Raw genomic sequence first — 27,577 nt, 5'->3', positions numbered from 1 at the left:
TTTATTCAGTATAAAATTATTATTAATAATAACTATTATTAATAATGTTGTTGTGCAGTCCACATCAGTTAATTATCACTTATCAAAATTTAATTCAAACAAATTTATTAATACCATTTAACTGCGGAGGGGACTGAGGAAAACGACAATACCTGCACTAGAAGTTAAGTGAAAGAGTACGGCGCCTTGGAACTTGTGGTCGGCATGCAAAGCAAGACTTGTTCGGCCGCCGCATTGAATGCTGGCTCTGCAGCCAACCAATCTCGATGATGATGAGTCGAGGGGCAGCACTGGAATTCTCCGCCTCTGCCATTGCCGCCCATCCCTTCCTCTCAAGCAATCAGTGCCCCGAGCACCATCCCGAGCAGATTGCGTAGCTCATTTCGGTCCCCTCTCCTCCAGCTCCATTTGCCCCTTTTCCGGTCCGCCGGATCAAGCGCGATCTGATCAAGCGAGGCAAGCGGCAGCTGAGAACGGAGGACCGATGGCGGAAGAAGAAAGCCGGGCAGACATCGTGGTCGATGGTCCCGAGCCGGCTCGCCAGGTCCTGCTCATCTCTGCCGGCGCTAGTCACTCTGTCGCTCTGCTCTGTGAGTAGCGAAATCTCCCGGTTGCTTATAAGCTACGCTTTTTATAGGTTGAAATTCTTGGATCCTCGTGAATGTGTGCCCTGCTAGTCGGGCACGGGTCGAAATTGATGCTTGATTTCCTTTTTGAGCGCTTCAGTTTTGGTGGTTCGGATGATTGACCTTTCATTTGTAAAGTTAGGGGGTTTTGTCCGGTGCTAATTATTTTGTACCGAGAAACAAGATTTTTCTCGGCAAGATATCATGGTTCCTCTTTTTAATTACCTTTTGCATTTGACTTGATGTGCTCTTTAATTTTTTTATTCTACCTCCTTGTATGCGTTTCCAGCTTTCCTGCCGTTCCTTCGCACGCTTAAATACAATGCGATCGCAACCTTGATTTGACATAATACTTCTGGAGCTACTCTCTTGTAGCTAAATACCAATATCTCTTAACGTTTCACGTTATTGATGAATTGCTTTGGTGAAATTGATGCAGATGCCTTTAATGTGCCAGTTTAGTCAGGAAATTTAGTTTTAGCAGAATAAGTTTGCAGATCTTCTGGTTATTTTATGTATGCTGTAGTTCAGACATAAGAATGGCATACTTACTCCTACTTTTATGGCAATCTTCTCGCAGCTGGTGACGTGATCTGCTCCTGGGGCAGGGGTGAGGATGGACAGTTGGGTCATGGGGATGCTGAAGACCGACTTCTTCCTACAATACTAAGTGCTCTGGACAGCCGTGGCATTGTGTCCGTAGTTTGTGGAGCAGATCATACAATAGCCTATTCTGAATCAGATGTGCAGGTTTATAGTTGGGGATGGTATGTCCAGTGTCTCTTTGTTTAGGATGATTTCTCTATAAATTTCTTGAATTGTATCTTAATCAAGTGGTATGATCACTAGATATGAAGAGATTTATGGGAAAAAATAACACAATCAATTATTTGATTTGTAGAGAGCATAATCATAATTATAAAAATATTTTGTAAGTCAAAGTTAGGTTACATTAATTAGTTGAATAACTCATTAGTTTTGCCACTGCAGCACACTTTAATAATACTTATAAAGAGAATTAAATATACAAATGGTGACTAATTGATAAATGAATGTTTTTAATAGATACTAATCTGTAAATTATATTTTTATAAATGTTGTATTTTAATAAATCTTAATCTGTAAAAAATGATTTAATTAATAAATATCATAAATATTGTATTTCTAACAAAGACAATTTGAAAAATGCTGTATTTTGATAAATATTCATATGTAATTTACTGTATTAATAAATATATGTGAATAACTATTAATTTGCAAATTCTGTATTTAAGCAACAAATACTTTATTTAATTAATAAATATTGTATTAATTAATTTAGTATTAATTGACTTTAATTTGATTAAAATTAGAAATACAGAGCACTTCTGTAGCGGCATGGGCGTCATGGCATCAATTACTCATGCTGCCTACTTTTGAGGTTTGACTAGATGTTAGAATGTAATTTTCCAGTTGTGTTGGGCGACACGGTATTTAATTCCATGTTCAATACATGTATATATAGTAAAAAAATAAATTGCATGCTGAACTGCAGTCCTAGTAAAAACTTAACCATTATAGATTCTGAAAAACAGGTGATGTTTAACAGAACATTTACTAATTCTAAATCTGTCAGTTGGTTAGCCTAACCATCCATATCTTAAAAGATGCATTGATTTTGTTGAAGTATATATTTTTTTAATGAGAATGGATATTCTTTAGAGAAGATTTAATTTGTAACTTAAGTAATTTGTCATTACATATGACAATAGCATAGAGCCACATTTCTCTGGTCTGCTTCTAGCTTGGCTGGGAGAGATGATGTTTAATTACAGTTTGCAGTTTATCGTTCCTATATAATTTTCCATTTTCTTTACTTCAGGGGTGACTTTGGAAGGTTAGGCCATGGAAATTCTAGTGATGTTTTTACTCCACAGCCAATCAAGGCGTTACAGGGCTTCCAAATTAGACATATTGCTTGTGGAGATAGCCACTGTTTGGCTGTGACTATGGATGGGGAAGTCCAAAGGTTACTAAGCTATTATGTTGATAGCGATAGCTATATTAATTTTCCTCAGTTAACCTTTTTATTCTTGCTCTTTAAGTAACTTTTGATAAGAAGCTTTTTGTTATAACATAATTTATAGGTTTTCATAGAGTTTGACTAGATAACACGAAATAAATGCATTTTTTTTTGAAGATTTAAATGGTAGACCTAGTCGTACTCAATAGTTAGCAAAGGCAGCTAATGGTATTAGTTGAAGTGTTACAAAGGAAAAATGAGTCAGTGATAATGAACTCTGCTTTGACTAATTGAAGTAGTCCTCACATTACAATAATGATTGAAATGTCTTCACTTATTTGTACCTTTTTTGTGAGAATGATACTCAAATAAGTATACAACAATTTATATACATTGGTTAAAATTGCAACTAAAACAAGTATGAATGCAATGGCTGTTATAGAACAACACCAACCCATTTCAGTTCCAGCTATTTAGGTTCAACTACATGGATTTTACCTTGTTGATTATGCCATATCTATTTTATTTCTCCCAAGCATAAACCATAACTTGTCTCAAATTGGGCTTTAGACCAAGGTTCCAAGATAAGCCATGATCAAAAGGCCCTCAAAACTCCCCTTTAGTTCAAAGAATATTCAATTCCAGATATTTTCAAAGACTTGGTCAGCATGTGTGCTAACTAATTATTGAAATTAATAAATGAGGAGATGATTTCCTTTAAGTGCATCTCTCTCACAATTTGAATTGATCGCTATATGTATTCTATCTCTGCATTAATATTATATTGCTTCCCAAAAAAGTACAACTGGATGTGTATGCCTAACTCTGACAGAGTCTGCCAATTCTGACCAATCTGCGTCCATGTATCATACAATTTGATGATGGCAATAGTGACAATATAAAAGGCCTTTTCTGTGATCATTCTTGATGTATTATAAGATTTTTAAGGCTATCCCAAGTGATTATAATATTGGGCCTTAAGAAATTGACTAATCACAGTTACATTTATGATAGTTGGAAGCTATTTCAACCACCCATCTAATCTATAGTTTAGATTATTAGCATTGTAATTCTGTCATTAGCTAAGCTTAAGTGTTGCTGTGACGTTTGTCTATTATATGTTGCAATCTTGTATATTAGCTAGGCCAACTCTGCTCAAATCTAGCTTGGAAAAACATGGGCCCAAGAACTTGGCTTTGCACATACTCATATTGAAGTAAACAAGCTTTCAGAACCATTAGATTATATACTCATTCTTGGATTCTTTGTGAACTTACTTTCTCATATCCTTTATATTTTTAGTTAACTTGTCAACTTATTTTTTTCTATTCAATTTATAGTTGGGGACGAAACCAAAATGGGCAACTTGGTCTTGGCACAACAGAAGACTCTCTTGTACCACAAAAGATTCAAGCTTTTCAGGTACATTAAGCACATTATACTTCTTGCTTACAAACACATTTTAGGCTTAATTTTCTTTGAGGGAAGGAAACAGTTAAAGAAAGAAGGGACAATAGCAACAACAACAACCAAGCCTTTATCCCACTAATTGGGTTCAGCTATATGGAGTCAAAGACAGAAGAGAGCAAGGAAAAAAAATACATAAGGGAAGGATAAGGAGATATGTGTCTAAGTTTGATTTGCTTTGAGTAAATTTTCTCTTCTGGCTGTTTATGAGAGGGAACTAACGTGGAAGGAAAACTTAAATTTCAATTTTTTTATAAAAAAACAAAAAACTGAAATTTTTATTAAAGAAGTAAAGTTTCTCTTCTTCGTATGTTAGAGTAAAGGTGCAAACTTAAGAAAATGTTACATCTTTCATTAGTTTAAAAGATCAAACAGATTTCCTTATTCAGTCTGAGAGGTCTTAGATTTATAAATGTAATTATAACTAGTCATCCCTCCAAGGAATTTTGAAGTAGCTAGTGTGCTGCATAGGGTTACCTGACTAGGAAGCTGCTGAACTCTTTGTACTTGAACTTTAAACACTTCAACTTCACTTAGTCCATTCTATTGAGAATGGGTAAAACTTGAGGGTTAAGTTACATTTGCACCAATCAAACTATTATTATTATTTTTCCTTGCCAATATCTCAAATAGACACATTGGATAACCATGTTTACATATCTTGTTTCTATTCAAAGATGTGGGTGGACAATTGCTCCTTCATATAGGTTTCTGTTCTAACATTTTTGAGCAACCATTAGGGGATACATGTTAAAATGATTGCTGCGGGTGCTGAACATACTGCTGCAGTTACAGAAAATGGGGATCTCTATGGATGGGGTTGGGGTCGTTATGGAAATTTAGGCCTTGGTGACCGTAACGATCGCATGCTTCCAGAAAAGGTTGCTTCCATTGAGGTACAAACTTTGCCCTTCAATTGTTTGTAAGAAACCTGTATGTTTTATTTTGCATGTGGAACTTTGTCATATATCTTTATATTTAATTAATACATCCAAAAAAGTATATTTTTAATTAATTCAATAATAAGTGGCAGTTTTTAACTATTTATGATTGGATTTTATCCTATTCTTGAACTCTGTACATGGATGTATGATTTCTAATTATGCTCAACTAATTCCTAATGCCTTCAATTTTGTTCTTACCCTATGTATTCAGTCATATTTTTCATAACCTTCCTACCAGTATACATGATTTTTCTTCTGTGGTGTTCTGAATTTTGTTTCCAATAGTTTGGAGAGTTGTAGAGCAATCCAAACTTGGTAATTCTGCAAGACTAAGCATTGTAATCTGGCATAAAATTTTGAGAAGTCATACTGCATCAACAGTGAAAAATTCTATTCTTTAGTTAGATTTTTAGAAGTGGCTTCAATTAATTTCTTATGTTTCGGAATCCATTTTTTTATATTCAAACAACTTAACAATAGAAATTTCTTTGCTAATGGATTTGGTTTTTAATTCACACACACACACACACATATAGGTATGCTGGTAATTTTTTATTCTTCGCATGGTCAACCTGCACATTTATCAATTTCTCAGTAAGATACTCTTCTATCTCTTAACAGGTGCTTGAATTTGACTTGCTTATTCAGATAGGAATTTTTCTTGAAGCAAAGTATAAATTCAATATCTTAGGTTGACTTTGATTGTATACTTTGGCCTTCTATTTCTTGATGCTATGACACACATGGGGAAGATTAGAGCAACATATGCATTGTTTCATGCAAGTAGCCACTTAAAGAAATAATCATAAAAATTTGGAAGGTGAAACACGTGTGTTGCTTCTCTGACAACATAGTGAGATTAATGACACTACTTTGAAGCAACAAGAAAATGATTGTGGGAGTAACATGTAGGTGTTGGCATGACCATGACAACATAGCCAGTTATCATGTATATTTCTTTAGAAACACCGTTGTTTAAATCTTGAGCCGAAGTTACTGCTACTGAGAGATGTAACATTACCTAGCAAGGTGGTTCCTTGTCTTTGCTAGATGACTATTTAAGATTGCCTTCACCATCATAGGTTTGTGACCATATGAATGCATACTTAACACTGTCAAGCTTGTCTCAACTGATTCAGCACATTCATGTTTATATCATGAACATGGACTTCTTTTACTTCATTTCTTTGTTGATTCATTATGACCACCACCCTAAGTTTCCCAAATGGAATTGCAAAGCTTTACAACATCAGCAATATATGTGGCCGACTGGCATTTCAGCGAAGCAGAGGAAGAGAAACTCAACACTGGTGTCATTGGCTTGAGATCCCATAATGTGTGAGCTTCAATGGCTAATGGAGTTTCCTGTCTGTACATTATCTCCGATGCAACACTTTCTAATGGCCATGAAGTGGTGTGATCGAGTGGGTGAAGTAGATAAGGATGTTTACTATAGGTCTTGCTTGTGTTTGGTCACCAATTGCAAAAAAATTAACCAATAATTCTACCCTGTTTTTCTTGGGTCATGCCAATGCAAGGTAAATATTGTAAATTCATGGTGTTTTCTCGGAGCTGGTAGAGTTTGGAGATTGAAGATCTTCACAATGACAGAGTTGTGTAGTATGCGCTCGTATCAATCTGGTTGACAGCATGAATGAACATGACAGTGATAGGTTTTCCCTTTCGTGAAGGATAATTAATTAATCATCCTTTATTGAAGCATCACACCAACTCTTCACAGCGAAAGTAGTGCATGCATCGAACATTTTGTTAAAATGTTACATTTATTTATGGCAAGAGATTAGTGTTCGTGCATTATTTAATTTTTGTGGGTACAAACTCTAGGTTGGAAGATTTGATTTTTTAATTTTTTTATACATGCCTCAGCTTGATTTTTACCTTGCCTCATGGTTATTTGTCTTTTTGATGCTTGAGGTGTTCTTGATTCCATTATGGTAGTGGAAGCAAAGATTTGATTCAATCCTACATCAAAGTTAGTGGTGGTGGAGGGTTAAGGGTGGTATTGATGGATGTCACCACTACTAAGGCGGTTATTGTCAACATGGAGAGGACTCTTGCTCCTAGTCATAGTAAAACAATGCAATACTGATGGGAGGTGTTGAGAAGCACAAACACAATGAAATACTAAAACAATGCTGTAAACAAATATTATGAAGCGCAATACCTTATGCAAACTGATTGGTTATCCACTAAATGCATGAAAAGGTACTTCTTGGGAGGAATATGATTGTGATGATTAAATACATGGATAAAAAATATAGTATAACCCATAAAACTTGTGTTTTAGTATCAAAGAGCGGTTCTTGCATATGAATGTGGGAGCTATAAAGGACTATCTGAAGGCTGGTATAGATTGAGGTATGGAATAATTACCGAAATAGAGGTTATTTTGTTTATACACAACTTTGTCAGCATATGGATGTGGGAGCTATCTATCTGAAGGCTGGTAAAATTTGAGAGGTATGGAATGATTACCAAAATAGAGATTATTTTGTTTATACACAACTTTGTCAACATATGAATGTGGGAGCTATGCAGGTCTAGCTGAAGGCTGGTAAAAATTGAGAGGTATGGAATGATTAACGAAATAGAGATTATTTTGTTTATACACAACTTTGTCACAATCGGAAAATATATGCATCATAGTTCAATGGGAATTGGACAAGAATCATATGAGAAATGTGAACATGCGATGTTACATTTCTAATGCATTCTGTATAGAATACATGAGACTGAAACTTATCTCCTTTAAGTCCTATAGCTAAATGCATTGACAGTTTGTACTTTGTCCTTAAGCTTGTGGAGTGATAGAGCAGTTGTGGACACTTGATGAGTCTGCTTTTGCAAGTAGAGAAGTGAGAGGCTGCTTCGTAAGATTATTCAGTAAAATTTGAGAAATCTTGCTAAGCAAGTACAACAAGGCTCAGTAATGCACTGCCATGAGAGAACCATTATATGATAGTATAACAATTCTAAGCCTGGGGCTACCTTTTGTAATAAGGTATGTAAATATTCAGATCTTTCTTTCTTTCTAAATATATTATTTGAAAATGAGTGGCGAATCGTTATATATATGTTCTAATAATTAAAAGGGATTTTTAACTAATCAGGGGTTTGATAATTGTATTTTATATCATGTGTATATTATGGAAGAAAATTAAAAAAGAATGAATGATAGTGTTTTGATGGGGTGGTTTGTAAAAGGAACAACCATATAAGTGGAGCCAAAATATTTTATGAAAACGAACTGAGACCTTTACTTATAGAGCCACAAGAATTACGAAGGCTTCTAATTCTTCTCCCATGTTGAGCAATGTAGATTTGGTGCTGCGAGGATAGGCTTTTTTATCCTGGGGATGAAATCATGTTTTTCAATGAAAAGATTTGCAATTGAACTTCATATTCATGTTATTAACAAGGTTATTTGATTTTTTTCTCAACTTCAATCACTTTTTATAGGGTGAAAAGATGGTTCTTGTTGCATGTGGATGGCGTCACACTATTACTGTCTCTTCTTCTGGAAATTTGTACACCTACGGATGGAGTAAATATGGTCAACTTGGACATGGAGACTATGAGGATCATCTAAGTCCACATCTATTGGAAGCCCTAAGAGACAATGACATATCTCAGGTCTTTACTGTTTCGTTGTCACTAATTAATCTGTTATGCTCAAAATTATAATTGTCAACTAGTTGCTAAGAACAAATCTTTATGTTTGGAACTATAGGCATATGGATATATTTGTATCACATTATAGACACCTTTCTGTCATGATTTCCATGGAATTTTCGACTATAAGTATGACCAATTTTGGCTGGATTTCTAAATTCTGAATATTAGGAATGTTGTGATTCAAATACCCAGATCTTTTGTTTCCATTATACACTATATAATAAATTTTGACCTTACTATACAAACATTGTGAAATGCCAATGCCCATCAGGACTTTACCTATGTCACTCTTCTCAGGTCATATTAATAGAGATAAAGCAGAAAGAACCTTTTGTATAGTAAGGTCTTTGATGCTTTGTAAAAAGAAGGATTTGTGATGCACTATGCAAGCTAAGATTGTTTCTGGGTAACATATCTAGGATCCAAATTTAAAAAATTGACCAATTTGAAGGGGTGCTGAGGAATGAGATTAAAACTGGTTCTTCACCAGACTTATCAATCACACTCGTGTTATATCTTGTTTAGTAAGCTAGACATGATTGATATCTATCAAGCTACAGCTTGAGGAGTGAGGCTTCATATTAGGGTATCTGTATAATAAAATATATCTTAATGCTAACCTCTAAGATGTTCATTACTCTATTTATGAGCAAGGTTACAGTTGCATGACAATTTGTCTTGTGCTTTAGTTTTCATACAGTTATCCAGTATCCCCAGTCACATAAAGCTTGCAAACCTGTATTATTTCTGTATTCCACAAGTATTTAGTTTGCACATTTTGATATCATTTTCTTCTTCTTTAGATTTCAGGTGGTTGGAGACATACTATGGCGCTTACAGCTGACGGAAGACTATATGGTTGGGGATGGAATAAGGTTTGCTGGTTCCTTCACGAATCCCCTATTTATGTATCTGGTTCTATTCTGCTTCATATGCAATTTGTCATTTATTAGTTTTTGTTAATGAACTGGGGTGACCCGCACTGAAATTTTTGACCCCTGTGCACAGAACAGAAATTCACTTGACAGTCTGACAAGTACTTCCATGTGTTTTTGAACTGAACTTTAGTAATGAGATAGGTATGTAAAAGAAAATCTAGGATTAATACTTTACTACCATAAAGACTTCTTATGCCTACTATATATATGGGAATAACACCAAACTTTGCAATTATGCTTGTTAGTTCTATTTCATTTGTGGATTTGTCCAATATCCATATTTGATCTAGTGTAAGATTCAGGTTTAGAGATGGAATTCCCTACTCCTTTAATGTGCTCCATAGATTATCCTTGATGCTTGAACTCGTCATCTACTACCTCCCTGATTTGTGTTGGATACTCAGATATTGTCTCTCAACGTGAACACTAAAATCTTCATTAACAGATAAATTTTTTGGAAATAATTGCTTCAGAGATTTGAATCCTTGTGTCAGATATGCCTAACATTGCCAATTACTAGAATTTGATATTTTTGGTTTTATATTGAAAAGATATGGAGATCTTGCAGTTTGATAAGTATAATATCAAGAATCAAATATAATGTACTGTGTACTGCGAAGGATCAGAATCACCTTATATCCCATATTGAAGTAGGTGCAGTGTAATCCTACACTGTAACAGATATATCAATTTCTGTAATATTAAGTTTTTAAATGTATTACCATAGAGAAACAATTATAATCAAATTCTGTGATATTGTGTTAACTTAGATTCCTTTTAAAACATAGTTTCTAATTGTAATCATAGTGAAACATCTCAGTGTTTGACTTAGCAATTTACTTTGTTTCCATCTGTCCTTGTTACACAATTTACTTTTATCTAGTTTGGCCAACTTGGTATTGATGATAATGATGATCGGTGCTCTCCAGTTCAAGTTAAACTTCCGGCAGATCAGGTAAGTGGTTGTCTCTTTTACATGAAATACAAAATTTTAACTCAACTTGTTACATTCCCAGGTATTTTTCCATCTTTGTCTTGAAATAATTATAACAGATCTGCTGCAAAAATGGCTTGAAGGAGTCTTACGTTACGGCATCTATTTAGCTTAATCTTTATATGATAATCATGTGCAGAAATTGAAGCAAATTTCCTGTGGTTGGAGGCACACACTTGCTCTGACAGAAAGAGGAAATGTTTTCTCTTGGGGCAGGGGCACAAGTGGACAACTTGGCCACGGTGATACTCTTGACCGGTAAATGCATCTGCAACTCTCCAAATTTATGGAAGAGTAAGCAGAATGTTTAGTGTTTTATTCTGAATCTTAATCTGTCAATGCAACTCTACAATATTCTTAATCTGTTAAGTTGATCTTCTGGTCTGCTGCAACCTTTACTATCCAAGTAAACCATGTGGATATTCAATAAGCTTTCTTGAGTACTAAACACTTAATGGCTTGCAGTTAGAGGTAGAGATTGTTAAAATGTACTAACACCTAGTGCTTTGGAGGATATATTTGGATATATGCCAATTATAAAAGCTGCCTTTTCGAGTAATATGATGGTTATAGTACATACATCATTTATTTGCCTATTTATGGCTGTGCGAACACTATGTTCTATGAAGTAATTTCTCTCCTTTTTTTGGGGTGAACATTAAAAGTTGGTCATTCACCTTTCTCTAAGAAAGATCCTTGTAGCCAATAATTCCATTTCAAAGATAGTTTAATAAGAAGGGAAATGAGCTTGGTTGTCTCTGCGCTTCAATATTGTTAGGTGAAGGCAAGAGGTGGACTCTTCGCATTAAGATAAAACTTGTTGTTCACAAGTAGCTGACAATCGTCTGCTAAAATATAATGGCATCATCTTGAGATAGAAACACTCCATATCTGGAGACCCTATGAAGCCTTAATAATTTTGAACTCTCTTGATTAGAGGAATGGAGAGACTCAGAACTTTGTAAGAGAAATGAGAAAAATCACTAGAATTTGATCATTAAAAATTAAAATACATGGAGAGAATGGCGTTATACTTGTTGGGACATGCTAAAGAGGTCTGGTGGGTAGATATATCTTTCATGCTTACCTGTCGCATGTGCCAGCAGGCTTTCTAGCTTGCAAGTGTATTGGCAAATGGATTGTGTGCCTTTGCAGGTCATGCACAATCATTGTGTGCCCATCGGCTTGAGAGAGCTCTGTGTGTTTGCGAACTTCCGTGTGCCTGTGGGCTTCGGTTTTCTACTTATGCTTACACTTTTGCTCGTGCTTATCATGACTTGGACTGAACTGGCAATGTTCTCGTGATTTGTTCCACCGTCATCTCTCAGGTTCTTTGGGCATTAGTTTATCATTTACCACATTGATTTAAATCTTTAAGATAATCTACTCTCGACATAGATTGTCATTAACAAATAAAATCCTACTCAAGTCTCTACTCAAAGTCAGTCATCGGCCTACCTTGTCAAAACCAAATTTCCAACATAAATTTTGTATGTGTATACATAGTTTAGTTTACAGACAAATGTAGTATGAAAATTACTCAATTTTTGGTATTCTGTATTGACATTTCAACACCATGCACTTGCCTGCTTCAGTAAATTATCAGTAAGAAGTTAGATGGTGTCCAATATGGACTTTATATTCTCTACAAATTGGACTCATGTTTATGCATTTTTTTTCAAGAAATACTCCCAAGATGTTAGAGGTTATAAGCAAGGACGGCTTAGGTTGCAGCCAAATGGAATCCTCCAACTCGCTCTCTTCATCAAGTAATTTATTCTCTTTATGCATCATCCTTCAAGAAGCATGTTTGTGGTATATCCCACTGTTAGAAACTCTCATAAAACTTGTGCTTCATAGGCAAAATCTGGGTTTCTCCATCAGAAAGATATGCGATTGTTCCCGGTGAAACTGTAAATTCTCGATTCAATTTGTGACTTGCAATATTTGTGATCGGTTGGTTTTTTTTTTATTTTTTTGGTTCTATGACAATGCTGAGATTTGTGTTCAGGCTGCAAAACTTTCAGCAGATCCAATCAGGGGTAATGGGAGCGATGCAAACGTCCCTGAGAATGATGTCAAGCGGATGCGAGTCTAGCTCCTCCTCCAATGTTTTAAAAGATTATGAAGATGTGCACCATTCTACGCCTCTTTACCTTGGTTGGTAGCAGTGCAGTTGTTATTTGGATCAAGTTGCTATTTTGTTACTTGTCTTCATTGGGTCTAGCTGGTAAAATATTTAAACATGTTATCATTTTAGAACTTTTTAACTTGTATTCTGAGTTGATAAATAATTTAGATTTCCACATTAGATTGCCACAATTACCTACAGAAATTCTGGTACATCGATCCCTGTTGCCTCGTAACCATTTGTCTAGAAGTTTCAGTTCAAAGTTGCGTGAAAATAGGTTTAGTATTACTATTACTAAATCGATCAGCTAGAATTCTTTCATTGTACTTACAACAACGTGATTGGTGTACATTCTCTAGCAGATTATTGGCAATTTTATCAATTGGAGGTTCCCTACTTTGTAATCTTTCAAAGCATCATTTTTTTTTTACATATTCAATGTATTCTCGATTCTTTTAACATAACAAAAATGTTCTTGGTTTTTAAAATTAACTTATTCTCTTTTTTTTTTTAGTTTTATTATACGATTGAAGTTTTATTATTTTAGATAAATACTCAATTTAGAATGCATCTACAAATTCAAACTTTAAACTACAATTTTGAAATAAAACTACTTCATAACTATTTTTTGGTGTTTATTTTTTTAAATAAAAAGAATACTAATATTCTAAAATGTATCTATATATTTAATTTCTTATTAAAAAAATAAATATAGTTTTAGTCATCATTTTTGCTAAAATTATTATTATTTATTTTAAAAAATAATTTACTTCTAAACTATATCACTTGAATTTCTATTACTTTTTTTAAAAAAATCCTTTCGATGACAATTTTAAAATGTTTTTTATTTATATTTTTATAATACTTCTAAAAATTTTAGTAGAATTGATATCGTTTCAATCTCTATCTTTTTTATTTTTTAAAACGTTAATTACGTGAGTAGTATTTCAACATGCAGTCTTACAAAGAATTATTAAATAAGTTTTTTTGTTTTGTTTTGTTTTGTTTTGCATGCGCTCAAGATCTGATTTGTGCTAAAAACTAAATAAATAACTGATATGTGAGTGCAATTTATAAGCGAATGTTGTATCGATCTAGGTAAAAAATTGCTTACATAGTTTAACTTTAACATATGTTTTGCCTTTTTTTTTTCTTCTATTGCTTCAAACGAGAAGACATTAATTAATATTAAGTTGGTTAATTACAGACACTAAGTGTCACTGTATTGTACAATAATTAATTCGTCATATACTAATTTATTTTTTATTATAGAAGGTAATTTAAAGGAGAGTTTCATTAGTTCAGATTTTAGAAATATCCTCTTATTATAATACGGGATAAAATTATATATATAATTGATTTAATATGATCTCATCCGGCTGTCTGCCCCGCGAAATCTATTTAACTTCATTTTATCCTGATGGCCTTGCTTATGAGGCCATGCACCCCATGTGATGGCCATATGAAAAACGACTACCGTAGGATCTTACTTCTCAATAGACTTTCTGACGTGGTGGAGTCAACAAAGGTCAATACCAAGAAAAATTATTTTTCATAGAGTCAATCGACCACATCAAGAGAAGAAAATGAAGATAAAATTTCGACATTATCGCTTCCTGATGTGAGATGGATTTCTATCACCGTATCATCGCAGATAGATTTCTGCGGCATCACTTTCTATATCACCAAATGCACAAGTGGAAAGCGAAAAAAAAAAAACAAAAGAAAACCCCCGAAACTTAAGGAAGACTTCATCTTTGTTGCAGCCACCAAGCACTCTCTTTAATTAATATTCAGTATAATGCCTTCCTCGCTGTGCAGCATTTGGCTCGGACCAACCTTCCCCTTTCCCTTTCCCTTTCCCCTCCACTCCATTAATGGCTGCAATTCATCTGCTCAACGTCTATGTCTCTGCCTCCCTTCCGGGCCCCTTCCACCGCCTAATTAACACGCCATGCCATTCACGCACTCCATTAACCTCCCACGGATCCCGTACATTATCATCATGCATGCCTATAGCGACTGTTCTGGTAATCAGGCACCAATCGCACACACTAAACCGTTTAATTCTGACAGAGTAGAGAGCAAGCAAAATGATGGATGATTTCAGTTTCCCCACCGTCGCAGTAGATGAAGACCCCCTCGCCCCCTTCCCCCACTTCGCCTCACCTCCCTTCTGCTTCCTCAGAAGCTTGCCCACCTCCGCCGGAGATCAGCAGCTGCTCAAGGACGCCGAAGCGATGAAGAAGATCAATCCCAAGGTAGACAGCGCACCGAGCAGCCGCCGGTTTGTCGACGAGGAGAGGATGGACATGCTGTGGGAGGATTTCAACGACGAGACGGCGAGGAAATTGAGCAACAAGGCTGGCTTTGATTCGGCAGGCAACAGCAGCAGCAGCAGCAGGTGTTTGATTCATAGGAGGAGGCCGAGCCTGATTGTCATGGTGAAGGTGCTGAAGAAGTTGATGTTGCTCCAGAAGGCGGCGGCTGCAGCTGCATCGTCTAAAAGAAAGCAGCATCACTCTACGAATTAAATACAAACATTTTCATGTCACGTAGTCCTGATGATTTCCTATAGATATAAACTAGCTAGCTAGTCAAAAGAGATACTTTGTGATACAAAATCGATCACATTCTCTCCACCTTACATGTACAGAAACTTGCTGTCTGCAACAGTTGGAGGTATTAATGAGTACTGTGAACCAAGCCATGTGGAGACGACTTCACCTAAGATCATTGAGGGTACTGTGTAGGACCTTGGCTCCACCAATTTAGATCATGTTGCACATGGGCTGAATTGCTCGATCCATCCTAGTACGAGCCCACGCCAAGGTGGAAGGTGGTGATTTTTTTTTTCAAGTCTTTTAAGAATTTTCAACCTTCCAATTTACATAACAATACAACTCCATCTAAGCAAAAACTTAATATGCACAAATTGCAGCAACACGATATGGTAAATAGTAACCCAGACAACAATTAATACAGATTTCATTAAACAAACAAAGACACACAAACAGTTATGACCGAGACAAAACATTTAACTTAAAGATGAATTTATATTAAAGGACAAGAAAAGAAAGAAAAAGAAAGAGAATGAGGAACATTAGACTCCCAACTTCAGAAGTTTTATTTCTGTCTAGATGGAAATAAAAGGGTACAAAGTCCTCCACCAAATAAAAACAACAGCAACGTATTATATAATCAAAGTTAGAATTGGATAGCAACTAGGACAGCGAGAGGTAATATTTCCAAAGTAAATAGTAGAAAGGGTATGTGAATTCCACAGAACATTTACTCAACTTGAGTTTTCAAACATAAAAGGTCCACTGTGCCCTTTGATATATTGATGCAGGAGTCTTCCTTATAACGAAGCAAGAAAACAAAATTCTAAATACCCTTGGATGCTTTAGTTAGGAAAGAATAAGAATTGCTTGAAGAAAACTATACAGAGATTTTAAGTGCATATATATTAACAAAAAGGCAACGTTAATTGCTAACCTCTAAATTCACTACGATCAGCACCAATGAACCAATCAATGAATTAGGAACACCTGTTTAGTTGCCATCAGAAACTGAGGTTGGGTTGACAGTCTGCTATGCTGAAACTTCAGTTCTGAATGTTATGTTGCTGCATGTCCATGGTGACTCTAATACCATTGTATGCTTTCAATGCTTCTGACGTAAAAGTTCCCAATTCTTCAAATGTTGGAACTAAAGTAGGGACAATATTGGAAACAATTTTTTCAAGTCGTCTTAGAGTTTCCTTGTGTAGTTCTCTCTTCTCATCAAGTCTCTTTTTTATTGCCATCAAGGATTCATCATTTTCGTCCATAACATCATTCTTACCTGCTACAATTTCTAGATGCCCATTATCCTGCTTTGCCTGCATAGATTTAACCCTTCTATTAAAGGCCTTCGACAGTTCTTCTTCTTCGAGTCTTTGGTTCTGTTCTTCATTTTGACTCACAAACATTAAATGGACGGTTTCTGCAAAAGATCGCATTCGTTCAAGAACCTTGTCGGCCGAAATACACTTCATTGCATGATACCAATCATTGGAGACAATAAATACGGATGGAGCTCCAATCCTGCTTGGAGAGAAAGGAGCAAGACCATCAGGTGTTAGTTCTTGTTCTTGAGGAAGCCATTTCATTTGCCATCCATTGAGCGCTTCTACAAATGACTTTTGAATGCTGATCCAGTTGTTGAAACATTCGCACAAGTTTAGGAGAGCCATCTCCAATTCTTTTGTAGCCTTCGCTCCAGACTTTCTTTTAATAACTAGAATATAACTTTTGCAATCAACCAGAGCTTGCAACTGTTTCTGATGGCAATCCATCATAGACTTCCACATTCTTACCAAACTGCATGGGAGAAAGATTACAATACGAGAACAAGCTTGGAACAAATAAAACTGGCAAAAAAGGTTGTTTGAAAAATCTTGAGAAGCTCATATTATCAACTAAATTGATGAAACATTCATGTATTTCCAATTTTCTCTTGTAATAATTTCACGAAATGTCATATTGTAAATTAAAGCATTAATATAACTCTCTATTAAATATGCAAAAGACTATCTGCTAACTTTTAGAGCCCGAGACAGGTCTTCCTGTCTTTTTTACCCTTTGGATCACTACCAAGATCTAAGAGAAGAGCATAAACAACAATTGCATTGTCCAGGTTGGTATGTTTGACGTATTCTTGTAGTGAATCTCTAAGATTGACATAGAGATTGACATAGGACCCCTATCTTTTAAACACTACTTGTGCAACCCAGCTTGCACCCAAGGAAAGCAGAAAATTAACAAAACATGCTGTATCAAGTTATGCCTTTGCTTCAGTATTCGGAGTAAGATTCATGTTTGTTTTCTCAACTAAAAAAAATATGAATATTTCTCATTTAAATCCTAAATAGTTGAGACATTCAATTATTTTGTTACAGGTATTTTGTTCAATTTTTATTTGGAGTTGGATTGACTTTCTTTGAGAGTTTATCCTATTAAGACCTAAAATCCAATTAAATTCAACTTTTTTTTCTAAGAACCCCACCTTATAAAGTTGTGTCAAGTTTGTTTGAGCTAGTCAGGTTAGATAGATATTTCTATTTTTCCATCTATAAAGTGAGAATCTATGCTCAAAATCAGATATAGGAACCCAACACTGAAGGTGTATGCTGCATCATTTTGCATAATTTGAGATTGGGATCAAAGGGATCCAGGCATCCAACATATGAAACCGTTGTGAAGGTCATGTTGTAAACGGAATTGCCAAGTCTGATAAATGTTAGAAAAGATTTTAATAAAAAAAGTTTATAATGATGACCAGAAGACATCATAACTCTAAAGTAACCTTTTACTTGTATAAAAAGGCATGCACTTATTATCTATCCCAAGGTAATAGTAGCTCTTTATGATTATAAGGTATTCTTATTAATCTAATAAAATGATTTATTTAATTTTAAATGTTACTAGCAACATAGCCTTGGATAAAGCTCAATAGAGGAATAAGATCCATCCCCTACACATCATCTCTCCTCATACTATTTTCTCCTTATAAATTCAACTTGGTCTTCCATTCTATAGTAAAATAGATTTTTAACAACTATTAACTCTTCTTTTTATGCCAATTGTGTTCTATTAACCATTTTAGAATACCACTATGTTACCAACAGATTAGAAGTGCACCAACTCCATATGACAGTTACATTAGAGTATCTGAGATTAATTACATATTTGAGAATTAATAATAATTTCAAATATCATCTATTCCTTGATTTTTTTATAGAGGAAATATAATTAGGTATTATTTCATTTATACTATTCCTCAATTTACCATTTATTAGGTCAATTATCCATATCATCCTCATGTCCAGTTTGCCAACCATACAAGGTCAGCTAAGTGTGCATTATTACTCTGTTGAGCTTATATAACTAGTAATCAACTAATTAGATCCTTTTGTATAACATCAACTAAAGTTTTCTGTAGTCCACTTGGATCCCTCGCACCTTCCACTCCAGTCGCATCAAATAGTCTACCTATAACTTTTTGTAGGCTTTTTTGTTTCAACGCTGATCCATGTATAGTGGAATACATCAGTCATATCTTGTCTTTTAGCCAAAGGGGCACACTTTGATGCAAAAGAAACCAAGGAATTCTCTCTATGATCAGACTCTTTATGTTATTATTCCTATCTTCATTATTGTCATCCTTGTTGAATAATAGATCCTAACATCCAAAACTCTCATAAGAATGCATGTTCATCTTAACTATTTCACTGATATTATTGAAACTACATTTGCTATTTAGTCTTATAATTACTTAAACGTATAACCTTTTGTTTCTAAAATTTTCTCCATAGTTCAACTTTTCATTTATTACATTAATATAATTGACTATATGTCTCTTTCTTCTCTCACCCCACTGATTTTACAAGGCCTCTGCAAATCCTTCTCGTCTCTCCATTTTTCATCAGTTATTTTACTATATGAACATAGTCTCTAGTTGATCTTCCATACAGGAAAATAAATTGATTTTCAAAATATTTATCTCAACTATAATTCTGCTCTTAATAACTCTCCCAAGAAACTTTCCCTCTCTATCTCTCCATTATGTAAAGCAAGCCTTCAAGAAAAAAAAATTTGTGATATCAATTCCTCCTTAGTTGTGAACATATTATTGAAAAAAATTGAAGCAAGAAACTTATGGTAGTTTACAATAAAAATATGTATCATGGCATGACATGGCGGTCAATCTAAATTTTTGTTTAGCCTACCAACTGTTAAATCCTAAAATCTCTACTCAACAAATTAATTAGTTTGAGAAATATCAAATGAAATTTTGAAACATCACATGCAAGATCCACTGAGGAAATATTGAAGCCTACCTTTGGATTAATTGGATAAGTCGGGGCCCCAACTCTTCATCTCTAATCTTGTGCATCTTGTTTGAGATATTGGTGACTGATTTAATGATAATGCTTAATTTTGCATGCAAGTCTTTTACTGATGCCCAGGCCAAATCAATCTTGGAGTTGTCTTCCCCTTTGTAATCTAAATCTTTCAAACGCTTATACTTCTTCTCATAGCGGAACCGTAGCTTTTCTTCATCCTAAATACACCACCTAAGCAATTTAATGTAAATGTTGATGCCCCAAGGAAACCATACTTTACAAATAGTTTAAAAAGCAATTATGATATTATATTTCACTGTGCTTAAAAAAGTAAATTTTTTTTCATGCAAAGGGCCTGCTGATTGAAATTCAGGGTTAAAATATATGAGGAGTGAAGTGATTTGAATATGTTGGATCAAAATTTCACTTTAGGACTATATGAATGATGTCGTTTCTTATAGATTCTAGCAACACAAGAAGAATACTTGAAAAGAGCATACAGAGATAAAATCAAACCATGTTCTTTTGTGAGTTCTTTATATCAATTTTAATGAAACAGCAAAATTGTCTAGTAATAAAATTATGAACAGTAGAGAGAACAACAAATTTTTGAACCTGCAGGAATTACTTTATGCAGATAGGATTTATAAATTAGCAGTCAAATCTTAATGTGCAAGTTGTTTAGTCTCTTTTCTATTCTTTTTCTCTGAATAAAACATGGGAATTGGATTTCTTTTCTGAATATGCATTTTGATTATCATATGGTTTTTTTATGCCTCCACATTCTAAAGAAATGTAGATCCAGAACTTCCATACTTAAAAAAGTATATTTAAAGAACTAAGGAAGAATTGAAATCAACAAGAAAAACTTCTACTTTTTTATGTGTGGGGCAGTAACCACTATGCAAGTACAGTGCAGAAAGATCTCAAAGATGCTTCATGATATTTATACTGCTAAAGTTAATAGTTATAGGACTGTTAAATATAAAGGATAGTCGTGATTGACCATTATTACACTAGTTGCTCCATCAGAGCCTCATACATGAGTGTAATTGTTTTCTTTCAACTAGAATAATATAATAATTCTGTTTCCACTTAATTTGGCATCAGAAAGCAAATTTCCTTTCAAGGTTATGACTTTTCTATTTCAACCCCAAAAGAGGTATGTTGTGGATTTGATGTGATGGAACAATCTCCCCCTTACATTATGTGTTCGAAAATTCCTTCTCCACATCCACTTTCATCCCTTCTTGAGTTAATAGCCACCCTTCTTTTCAACTCACTGTAGCACAACAACAATGTCCCAATGAGGTAGGAGGATCCATATAGCCAATCCCATTTAATAGGATAAAGGTTTGGTTGTTGTTTTTGTAGCATGACAACAATGTGTCGGCATCCACAGCATAACTAGAGATGACAATTAGACCCGGACCCGATGGGGAATCCGTTCCCCGAATCCATTTTGACCGGGGAATCCCCGAATCCGAGAAAGCGGGGATGGGGATGGGGAATCCCCGAATCTCGGAAAACGGGGATGGGTCGGGGATGGTATTCCAAATATTCCCCGTCCCCATCCCCGAACCCGACCCATCTTATTGTTAACTCTTTTTATTTTTTTCTTTTATAGGATAAGTGGTGTCAAAATTTTGAAAAATTGAAGAATGGAAGAACTTCAAACTTATTGCATCGATTATGCATTAGTTGAATGTTGTTTTAGAGATAATGTTTTGTTTTAGAGTTTAATATTTGGTTTTATAATGTTATTTTGTAAGGATTTTATAATATATATATATATATTTAAATTAATATTTTAAAAAAATAAGACGGGGATGGGGATGGGTATGGGTATGGGGATACCCATGAAAATATCCGCGGGGAAAACCAACCCCGAAACCCGTGGGGATCCCCGAAACCCGCTGGATACCCGAAACCCGACGGGGATGGAGATGGTATTTAAATTATGATACCCGACGGAGATGGGGACGGGGATGGTATATGGGTTTGGGTTTCGGGGACGGGGATGGATAAGGCTTCCCCGCGAACCCCCGAACCCGTTGCCATCCCTAAGCATAACTCTCATCCTGAGCAATCAATATCCTCCATGTCACAACATCAACATTTGTGGCATTATTTCTCCAATGTGAATTGCATGTGTCCCCATCCACAGCTTCTATGAGCTCAAAATTAGCTAGGCTTTAGCTCATAAGGTTTTTATTATTTTTTTTAATTTCTTTTCTCTTATTCTTATTACATTATGTGTAGAGAGAAAAGAAAAGTTATTAATTTCTTTTAGGCTACCATTACTTGCACTCCTCTTGTAGAGAAATTCTTATAGTGGGTTTTCAAGAGTGATTAACCAATCGAAATAGTAAGTTGTAGTGTAGGAATAGGGAAGGGAGCCTTGGCGCAATGATAAAGTTGTTATCATATGACTTAGAGATCACGAGTTCGAGTCTCGGAAATAGCCTCTTGCAAAGCAAGATAAGACTGTATACAATAGATCCTTCCCCGGGACCCGCATTGGCAGGAGCTTCATGAGCTGGACTGTCTTTTTTTTTAGTGTAGGAATAGGGAATCCAAACTATGTTAAATTCTCTTATTCACATTGTTATTACTTGTTTTTTTATTATTTCTCTTGCATTCACATCTCTGATTCTTACAAACAAATAAGTTGTGATAGTCAAACTTTTGTTTTAACCTTGCACTTGAAAGAGAATAGAGTTTATAATTTTTAGGTTATCCACTATTCACCTCCCATTAGTCATGCCTCTTTTTTTTAGTTGGCACGAGGTATCCGGCTTATGCTGACTAATCTTGGGGGTGATCGGCCTAGGCCCAAGGATTCTCTCGACTATCATGGTAAATCGGGAAACACTCGTAGTGGCTCATTCAGACAACCCGTTTTCTCTAGCCCGCTACTCACTGGAGGACATCACCCCTGTAGTGCGCTGCAGTTAAGTCTCGAACTCGAGATTCCTAGGATCCGTTGGAGGACCTTAATAGCTGCACCGTTGCCCCAAGGGCATAGAAGGTGGTGCATCAACCAAATCGACCATAAAATAGAAAATCAAACCTTGCAATATTGTCATTTGTTGTATTAGTAAACAGAAAAAGTGTTCTTTATATTTTTCCAATTATCTTGGCCAGTAAAGTCCACATTATTTTCAAAATCTAATGCATATAATAACAAGGTTCCTTTCTCATAATCTTCATCCTTGGTCAACGCTTTTTTTTTCTATTTAATAGTTATTGAGGTAAGCCAAAACTATTCTATACAGTTCAGCAAAAGGTGGAATCCGCCACCCTAACGGCCCTACACGGTTAGCCCCACGACCATCTATGAGGAGGTAAATCAGGAAGTTGCAATTGGTGGGGAGGGCATTGTCTCGGCTTCGCCGAAATTCGACCCTTGCCCACTTCAGCAAATCTACCCCATAGTAACCAACTCAATCATACCCCGAGGGCAAGTCTATACAAAAAACATACAAAATGTAGTCAATAAACAAGGACATACATAAAATGATCTAGCAATTGATACAAATAGTTGCCAACATGAATGAAGTGAGAAAGTCATATAATTTCTTGTACTGGTAACCATACCTTAACTTCTTTGAAGAGTTTCTTCTCCCATAAATACAACTTTTCCAAAACGGATGAAAGGTTGCTAGATATTCCAGCCACATGGTTATTCGAATTTCTAGCCTTTTGCCTTGTACTTACAATTGAATGTTTTGACTGCTTGGAAGGATGTGAATGAATCAATACACGGAGAGTCATGGGACGAAAGATCCTGGAAATGACAACTGGAACAAGATATATGAGATTTAGAATTTCCGTTTATTGTAGAACAATAGTCCTCTCCTGTCAACCTTCTTTAACAACTGCTTTAAGAAGAATTTATAGGACAGTGCATCAAGTATAAATGTCATTAGAGCATACAAGCTGAATGAAACAAAAATACGGCACTCGTATGTAATTCAGGAAAAGATAAGCTGCAGGTGAATGCATCAAAAAATTTGAAATTATATTGCTACGTGACTATTACTCAGTAAATTGAAAAGAAACATGTTATCATACACATAAATAAAAAGAAATCAGAAAAATACTTGTAGATCATCATTGATTTCTTTTTGAAAGGAAAAAAAATGATAGTGGTAGAAAGGATTAACAAAATTGTTACTTAAGAGATAATTCAGTGTATTAAACATCCATGTAAGATGTATCAATCTGTTTCAAATTTAAACAACGACCCATTGCAAATAGTGATTTAGCCAAGATTATAGAGAAGTTTGCATAGCCACCGACAAAGATGTTAAAGAAAAAAATTCTAGTTTGGAATTTAATTTTCTTTTCACATTCACAATTATCTAGAAACCCAAAATTAACAAAGGCAACCAGTAAAATCCAGGGTTATATTATTCTTATCATTTTCAACAAAATATTTGTTTGAATTGAATATTGAATGGGCAAGACCATGGAAGATAAGCTTTGCCATTTCTCCATGTGAGAGTTGAAAGAGATTTCTTTCAGGTATGAAAACCGCAAACAAGCTAATACCAAAATGAATCTGAGGATGTTATTTCTATTTTTATTCAAGAACAAAAACTGAAAATGGTGATAAAACAAAAATGAAACCCTTCTTACTGAAAAAAAAAAAAAAGGAAACCAGAACCTCTAGTTACTCTTTTAATGAAAATGTCAAATAAATAAAAAGATCCAGGTCCGTCCAAAACCATTTCAATGATAGAATTAGGATAACAAAATCGATGCTCACCTCTATGCCTTCTGCTCCGTGGCCGGTATGGCAACTCGTCCACCTCGAGGGTCGTTGATACTTCTTCACCACAATCTGTAGCTGACAAGAAATTATCCTTGATCTCCTTCACAACCTCCATCATATCCCTCGTACCCTGGAACATTAGTGTCTGTGCATCACTTCGTGCAGACAAGGATTTGTCACCACTAGGCCCACCCTCGTCTGTCAAATATGAGCTATCCTTATACGTTACCGTGTTCTTGTTCCTACTAGATCCTTCATCGCCTTCATTGCTTGTCACTATATTGTTTGCTGAACTTTTGTCTTTATCTGCCAACCCGATTTGTGCAACCTTCTCATCCTTCTGTTCCGTTGCTTGAGTAGAAAATAAATTTGAGTTTCCAACTGTTGTTCTTACTCCTGAATCATCGTCTCCTTTCTTCTTTTTATTTGTCAATTTCACAGGTTCCACCTCTGCTACCTCCTCAAGATCAGGAATACCTTCCTGCTTCCGCAACTCGATTAAGTCAGAACTGCTAACAGAGGAGCGTACACCAAACTTTCCTCCGGAATAATCTGGCATGAACTCCTCGTAGGAAATAAAGGGATCCAAGAAGTCCCAAACAGAGGATTCCGGAGCTGGAGGGGGAGGAGTAACAGGGTCGACTTGAGGCACGGATGTACCTGTCATCATAGCCTCTCTGCCATGAGACGGAGATCCTATTGGAAAACCATAGGGAGGATAGTCAAGTCCATATCCATATTCATTGTGTGAAAAGTTCGTCCAAATTGGAGCGAATGGATCCTCGTATACCAACGTGGGGATTGCCGTGGATGACCTCAAGTAGGAAGAACTAGGACTGTCAGAGAAGTCACGAAGGTTGGAGGAAGGCATCTTCTGTTGTTTAGCATCATCAACGCCTCCTCTGTTCTCGGTCTTCCTTCCTCCTTCACTTTCTTCGCCGTTTATCGACCCCGACCCGGAGGAAAGCGGCAGGTGGGAATCCTCCAGCGAGATAGAATGCGAGAGCGACGTCGCCGAGGAGGAAACGGAGGCGGCAGCGGCTAGAGGCCCCGAACGCGGCTTCCCCTTGCCGTCCCCGGGGGGAAGGACGAGGACAGGAGAGCCCGATACCACGGAGGCCGGTGCCAGCTCCTCTTGGACGAAGCGATGCAACGCGTTTCCGACGGCGGCAAGCGCCCGGCAATAGGCGAGGTGGGCGAGGGCGAGGTCGTGACGGCGGTCCCTGGCCGCGCGAATGAGCTCCAACCGGTCACGGCAAAGCCCGATCAACTCCGACTGCTCCTCCGCCTTGGAACTCGCGCATCCCATCTCCCGACGGCGAAGACGACGACCTCAGTCAGCCCTTCCATCGCGCGCCGACATGAAGGAGGCATCGACCTCAAGGAACCCTAACCCGACGAGGAGGGCAGGCCTCCTGGTTTTCATCCATCACCGATCACCATGAGAGCTCCTCCGCTTTCCAGCGATAATGCGAAATGAACGGAGGCGTCCGCGTCGGCGTTGCAATAGGCGAAAGCGTTACGCGGCGGGGGCGGCGCGGCGCGGCGGAGGTCGCATGCGAATTCGAAGCCGAAGAAGCGAAACGGCCGGGGAGGCAGGCCGAAACACTCGTTACCATGAAAGCGTGGTGGGTCCCAGCCTACGACCGTGGAGTTTCTGTTTCCTTTTTAGAAAATAATAATAATCATTTTGCTCCCCGCGCCCGGCAGGCCGGCGCCTATCTTTTTTTCCAAATAAATCCATTAAAAATTTTAAATTTGTTTAAATACATCTAGAAGTTTAAACTTAAGAAATAAAAAATAAAAAAACACTCTTTTATTTTCGGGCTTATCAAAAATAACATTTTGCCTATCTATTCAAACTTATTTACTAGCTAAAACTAGTTCAATTTAATTAAAATTATTATAATATAAAAGTTTTGATAAAACTGCTGCGATTAATAATATAAAAAGGATACTTTAGGGTAATTTTTTAAAAAATAGAGCATGTTTTTGATTTATTTAGATGCCCTTGAAAATAATCAACCTCTCTTTATGCGGTAGGATAGCTGTCTAACAACTTGCGTGGGCCCACAAGGAATTTCCTGTGCATTTGTTTCTGGATGCGTCGAATTCCACGCGGGAATTGAGAACGCAGACGGGAAAGTTGGCGGTTTGTTTGAACTTCAACTTTATTTATTATTATTTCAACATCCCATTTTTTTGTTTATCTCAATTTTGCTCATTTCATTAAATGTTTTTGATTTAATAAAACACTGAGGATAAAAAAAGGAAGAAAATTAAGATTTATAATTTATAATTACAAATATCAAAAAAAAAATCATCACGTTACTTTCATATTAAAACGAGGAAAAAACGTGATGACTTAAAAAAATTGATCAATTATAAATTAGTCCTCTAATATTAGAAAAATATCTTGATTGAATTTCTTTGCTCTAAAATATTCAAATCAGCTCTTTCTTTTTATTTTTGTGGAACGAAATATTCTTCTTTATAAAAATAGTTTATTCCAATAGTCAAACTTATTTGTCAAAGGGTTTGAAAGCTTAACTAGCTGAACCTAACTAATGAACATGAAAGCTCTGCAAGAGCTTGTGGTGTTAAAGTTGAAATAGCTCTTGTATTGTTTTGGGGCTTGCATGTAGAAACCTTCTTCAGCAAAAAAATAAAATTCATCATTTCAACGACATGCCCTACAACTAACAGGTAAATCAAAAAATTTTAACCAATAAAAGATGATTTGGCGAGATTCATCATCCAACTAATCCAACTCAACTATACCTCGGATGTAACAAACATTCATGACATGCAATAAAGTAGTTTTGATAATGCTATCAAGATCAAGGAGATTCAATAATATTGAATAATCATCCTTTCGAGTGTCCTTGAGTCTCATTTCCCACCAAAACTATAATGTCTTGGCATTGGAAATTTCCATGAATGTGAAGCAGCATTGGAAATAAAATGGACAAAAGGTATTGACAAGTTTGATGAAGAAGCTATCTCTTGGCAACTGGCCCTGCAATTTGATATTTTAGGGAATGAATCAGCACTTCATCAAAGGGAGCATTCAGATGTCTTTTGTACACCATGACTAGTCACGAACAAAA

The 27,577-nt window shown here is 35.9% G+C and overlaps 3 protein-coding genes across 5 annotated transcripts; 2 read left to right on the top strand and 1 right to left on the bottom strand.

The window, feature by feature from the left end:
- Positions 1–223: 223 nt before the first annotated feature.
- Positions 224–12,989, top strand: LOC141840702 (ultraviolet-B receptor UVR8). 3 transcript variants are annotated; one of them, XR_012602755.1, is made up of 12 exons: positions 224–590; positions 1,207–1,393; positions 2,488–2,634; positions 3,969–4,050; positions 4,836–4,991; positions 8,520–8,693; positions 9,539–9,610; positions 10,557–10,628; positions 10,807–10,909; positions 12,351–12,436; positions 12,528–12,580; positions 12,679–12,772. XR_012602755.1 is itself a non-coding variant. In XM_074728759.1 (12 exons), the coding sequence occupies exons 1-12, from the start codon at positions 239–241 to the stop codon at positions 12,763–12,765; spliced, it is 1,587 nt and encodes a 528-aa protein (XP_074584860.1). In that variant the 5' UTR covers positions 224–238; the 3' UTR covers positions 12,766–12,989. The 3 variants fall into 3 exon arrangements, 2 of the variants coding, with proteins under 2 accessions (XP_074584860.1, XP_074584861.1); XM_074728759.1 differs by having other exon boundaries at positions 10,807–10,925; positions 12,679–12,989; XM_074728760.1 differs by lacking the exons at positions 12,528–12,580; positions 12,679–12,772 and having other exon boundaries at positions 10,807–10,961; positions 12,351–12,426.
- Positions 12,990–14,741: 1,752 nt separating this feature from the next.
- On the top strand, positions 14,742–15,562 carry LOC141842071 (uncharacterized). The gene has a single exon (XM_074730289.1). The coding sequence runs from the start codon at positions 14,892–14,894 to the stop codon at positions 15,330–15,332; it is 441 nt and encodes a 146-aa protein (XP_074586390.1). The 5' UTR covers positions 14,742–14,891; the 3' UTR covers positions 15,333–15,562.
- Positions 15,563–15,976: 414 nt separating this feature from the next.
- On the bottom strand, positions 15,977–25,776 carry LOC141840312 (uncharacterized). Its single transcript, XM_074728252.1, has 4 exons — positions 24,462–25,776; positions 23,288–23,490; positions 19,682–19,905; positions 15,977–17,162 (listed from the first exon to the last, which is right to left on the bottom strand). The coding sequence occupies exons 1-4, from the start codon at positions 25,774–25,776 to the stop codon at positions 16,406–16,408; spliced, it is 2,499 nt and encodes an 832-aa protein (XP_074584353.1). The 3' UTR covers positions 15,977–16,405.
- Between the last annotated feature and the right edge of the window lie 1,801 nt (positions 25,777–27,577).

Source organism: Curcuma longa, chromosome 11, assembly GCF_044706935.1.
Source record: "Curcuma longa cultivar G26 ecotype Majalengka, Jawa Barat chromosome 11, ITB_CL_G26_1.1, whole genome shotgun sequence".
Taxonomy (NCBI): domain Eukaryota; kingdom Viridiplantae; phylum Streptophyta; class Magnoliopsida; order Zingiberales; family Zingiberaceae; genus Curcuma; species Curcuma longa.
Note: the sequence above shows the minus strand (reverse complement) of the source record. Positions and strands in the feature narration are given on the sequence as shown.